The sequence below is a fragment of the Zingiber officinale genome, chromosome 7B (assembly GCF_018446385.1).
Source record: "Zingiber officinale cultivar Zhangliang chromosome 7B, Zo_v1.1, whole genome shotgun sequence".
In the NCBI taxonomy this organism is placed as follows: domain Eukaryota; kingdom Viridiplantae; phylum Streptophyta; class Magnoliopsida; order Zingiberales; family Zingiberaceae; genus Zingiber; species Zingiber officinale.
Window position 1 is genome coordinate 2837615 of NC_055999.1, and position 4328 is coordinate 2841942.

General features: G+C 45.0%; 1 protein-coding gene and 1 pseudogene across 1 annotated transcript; both read right to left on the reverse strand.

Moving 5' to 3' along the window:
- Positions 1–232: 232 nt before the first annotated feature.
- Positions 233–2398, reverse strand: LOC122003488 (annotated as a pseudogene).
- A 540-nt stretch (positions 2399–2938) lies between these two features.
- On the reverse strand, positions 2939–4328 carry LOC122005051 (inorganic pyrophosphatase 2-like). The gene is made up of 4 exons (XM_042559957.1): positions 4113–4328; positions 3899–4020; positions 3613–3811; positions 2939–3507 (listed from the first exon to the last, which is right to left on the reverse strand). Exons 1-4 carry the CDS (start codon positions 4248–4250, stop codon positions 3145–3147), a joined length of 822 nt encoding a protein of 273 aa, XP_042415891.1. The 5' UTR covers positions 4251–4328; the 3' UTR covers positions 2939–3144.

Below are 4328 nucleotides of genomic sequence, written 5' to 3' on the forward strand. Positions count from 1 at the left end.
TTATCTTGTAAATCATTTTATGGTATGATTTTTACATAAAAATTATCAATTCAAAATAATCACTAAAGCCTTTTTATATTATATTTTAAATAATTTTTCTACGTAAGCTATTTTTTTTTAAAAAAAAACAACCAAAAAACTAGTACCATTCAGGATCAACTCGCCATATTAAAAATTAAATTCATATAAAGATAATATGAGTGTGTTTTACTATAACCACAATATGAATATATGATTGCTCAGAATCTTCCTTTGTACTGCTTCCTTCAACGTTCTAAGCATTTATTTCTTCATACATTAAAAAGCGGCCGATCCAAAAAAAAAAAAAAAAAAACCCCATAGACACACACATTCTGATTTGCAGAAAAACCAGAATTGAAGCATCGCAAATTAAGCTCTGGATCTCTTGACGGCGCGAAGCTTGACTCCATGCTTGAAGTTGACCACGATTCCATACTGAAACTCCAGTGGGGATTCCATCTTAGGAGAGTGCCTGAAAATAAATTGGCGATACAGATAGATGACTGCCAATTTGATCTCCTGCACTGCAAATTTCTGGGCAATGCAAGCCCTGGGGCCAATCCCGAACGGGATGTGCGCGTACGGATGCCTTTGCTTCTCCTCGTCACCGGCGAGATCGAACCGCTCCGGCCGGAACAAGTGAGGCTCAGGGAAGTACTTCGGGTCCTTCTCCAGCACCCCCGGAGCTAGCCAAACCCATGTACCCTGCAACAAGAACCATTTGGTTAAAGACATTGAGGAATCAATTGTCGTTGTACTTGAGAATGTATAATTGTGGCGATGATACGTACCTTGGGGAGGAAATAGCCCCCAATTTCAACATCTTGGGATGCATGCCTACCTATGAGTGGCGACACTGTATAGAATCTCATGGATTCTTTTATAACCTGCAAGCAAACGATAGATGGAAATTAGTGCAGGTCTGTTCTTGTTTGGATTTACAGAATGAATACAAATTAAGAGGCAAAGACTTGATCAAGGTAGGGGAAGTTGTGTTGAAGGTCCTCTGCAGTCGGAACCAAATCAAGCGGCCCGAACCTATCAATCTCCCCAATCAATTTCTCCTCCACCTCCGGGTGCTGCGTCACCAGATAAATCACCGACGACAGAGTGAAGGAAGTGGTGGCCGAGCCGGCGAGCAAGTGCTCGTACGCCAGCGCGCTGATGTAGTCCGCCGTGAAGAGCTCCTCGGACGCCCCACCGGCGTCCCTCGCGTTGAGTATCAATGACAGGAAGTCGTTGGTCCCCCTTCGCTTCGCTTTCTCCCTGCCGGCGACTATCTTGTTCAGCTTGCTGCTTAGATTCAAGTTGGTCCTCTCGATCTTCCAATCCGCCGTCCCCGGGATCCTCTTGAGGACTTGCCGAAACGGCTCTTGCAGGACGGGGCAAATGAGGCCGAGGATGATGGAGAGGGAGCCGGAGAGGTCCATTTTGATGGAAGTGGTGGAGTACAAGTGCTCTTTGACGAATTCGGACACCTCATCATCGCCGTCCGGCGCAGTTCCCTTGGAGAGTCCGAAGTTTACGCCGAAGGCGGCGTCGCCGATGATGTCGGTGGACAGCTGGAGCGAGATCTTGGAGAAGGCCACGTCTTCATGTGGCGGCGTGGCGGCGTGGCGGCGATCTGCTCCGTCGCGGTGTTGATGTAGGATAGCATGGAGGGTATGAGGGAGGCCAAGTGGGCGGGCTGGTACATGGAAATGATGGTGTTCCTCATGCCGGACCACCTTGAATCCCTGCAATAGAACGAATTAGCTCTAATTCTCGATCTATCTTACGATTCCAATATAGATATACTTGGTGTTGAAGAGGCCCTTGCTGTGGAGGGGAGATCCAGTAACAGCAGAAGGGAGGGCGCGGTTGGGAAGGCTCTTGAATCGTTTGATTCCTATCTCTTTGCAGAGGTCGGCGTCGGCGACGATGACGATGGGTTGTCTCCCCAAGTGGAACCTGAAGATCAGTTAGCGAATCAGGACGTACACCGATTTGGTTTGAAATCTAATCTAATCTAATCTCAATTTCCAACTGAAAAACTCGATCGAAGCGGGAAATTCATGCATGAGAGACGGAGGGAGGGACGGATTGACCTGAAGATTGGCCCGTAGGTTTTAGCGAGGACACCGAAGACCTCCGGCCCATGCTTTCCGAGCAAGGGAAGATGGCCCACGAGCGGCAGCGCCGGCGGACCGGGGACCTTCCTCACCGCCCAGCACGGCGCGTAGAAGTACACCAAGAAGCCGACCGACAAGGCCGCCGCTGTGAAGATGTAATCCGCCGCCGGCCATCCAAATCCAAATTCCATAGTTGATGGTAGCTAGAGTGATTCTATGTCGTCCCACCTTTGCGGAGTTTGAGATGTAATATTATCAAGCCTTGAATTCAGTATCATCGGAAGGATTAGATGCCGAAACCTGGATTTTGTCCTCGCCTGCTCTGTTTTTACTATTATTATATTATATAGGATTCTACTCTACCTGACTCTTGTCTTATCTCCATTAATGGATCGACCTCCGATGGCGGATCCTATTGAATTTGTCTGCAACAGCAATGAATCGTTTGATTTAAATAGAGTAGATTTATGCATCATCGTTAAATTTAACTCTAGTAAATTAAGCAAGCATACATCCAGAAATTCATCTATCTAGCCAAACTATTAGGTTATCTTACCATCAAAATTCTTTAGCTAAAACTTTGATGGTAAATTGGAGGAGATTCATCGAGATAATAACAAGTGATTGATTAATTGGTTGAAATAGTATATAAACATTCAAAATATAGTTCACTCTTTGAAGTTTGTCAGTGAATCAATACATAGCTGCTCACTCTTTCCAACTGAAGCTATTGTATTAAGTGAAGATTAACTTAGATATATATAGGGAAAGAGCATTTGAGAGTGCAATATCATCATTTCCAGATCTATAGGGAGAGCTTCTTAATTTATTTCAGAAACTTGAGCAAAGCGTGAACACAATATATATGGTGGTGGGACTTTTGTCCCTAGTTAGATAGTTTACAGTTAATATTTAATTAATGGTGCTTGCTACCATAATCCTAAAAGCCTAAGCTCTTAGAAAATGGACTCGTCTTACATGTTTATGTCATGGTAATTAAGCCAGTTTTGTTTTAGTTAGGAACAGGCAGAGCCTTGGGCAAAGCCTCATGCGCAGACAGTGACACAGTCTGTGACTTGCAATCACTTGAAATGAAGAGTTCAGCATTCTGGTGGTCAGCCATGTTCGGGTCTTTGATGAGCTGAAGCAGGACTCTCTCCAGCTCCTCCGCATCGCTCCATCCATGGATCTTGGCTCTGACGGCCGGAGGATTGCCAATTATGAGCTCCCAGAGGGGGTAGCTCTTCCTCGGCATTACACAGTCTTCTTCCTTGAGCTTCAGCGAAGGGCAGTAGTCTCCTTTTCCATCACCTAGATAAATAATTCTCTTCCCCTTTGCCAATGCCCAATCTTGAATCCTCTCCACAATAATACCCTGCATATCCAGAAACCTTCTGAAAGTCTAATTCCAGGATATAATTAAATTAGCAAAGCATTACATGATAGTTTCATGAGAGCTTAGAACAGGAAGACAACTCACCTTGCACATATTTGGAGGACAGAGGCTGCACCCATGGGATGAAGTCTGGAAGTCATGATAAGGAAAAATTCTCAGCCTCCCTTCGTCAACAGAGCATGGATTTGTGTTGATTTCTGAGAAGTAGTTGATTAGGCCATGGTGCTCCAGAATGGTCTCAATGAACAGTCTATTGGCATCACTAACAATCCGCAGCTCACACCTGAGAATCGCATTGCAGCCACCACACAGGACACAAGAGTCAGATTACATTTATATTTTTTTTTGATTGCAGGAACAGCATAGTTACCCGAGATCATAAGCTGATTTGATTGCAGAAATGGTATTGGATGGCAGAGGAGCTTTCCTCAGGCTTTCTTTGATATCTTCAATCGTTCGTCCCATCGAATGGAGTTCCCTCATTATTGTATCCTGAAGACAAAAATATGCTCCGAAAAGTTAGCCAAAAAGGTCCTCCAGGAAATAAGGAACATGTACCATTCCATGAACTATGAAATGTTAACCATGGCAGAGTTCCATGGCAGGGTTTTCAGCAACTCATCAAAGATTTGTGTTCCACCAAGCACGTCGATGACCCAGTTATCGCTGTCACAGTCGATGATTGTCTTGTCGAAGTCGAACACCACAACAACATCGGCCATGGCAGAGAAGTCAGGAGAAAGATGCAGAACCCTCTAGTTTTCTTCACAACTCTTGTTGCAGTGGATGAGCTACGAGGG

Coding starts and splice junctions, on each gene's coding strand:
- LOC122005051 (XM_042559957.1), bottom strand. CDS start 4,250: ATGGCCGATGTTGTTGTGGTGTTCGACTTCGACAAGACAATCATCGAC. Junction 4,021..4,112: donor TGCCATGGAACTCTGCCATG/GTTAACATTTCA, acceptor TTTTGTCTTCAG/GATACAATAATGAGGGAACT. Junction 3,812..3,898: donor AAATCAGCTTATGATCTCGG/GTAACTATGCTG, acceptor TGCGATTCTCAG/GTGTGAGCTGCGGATTGTTA.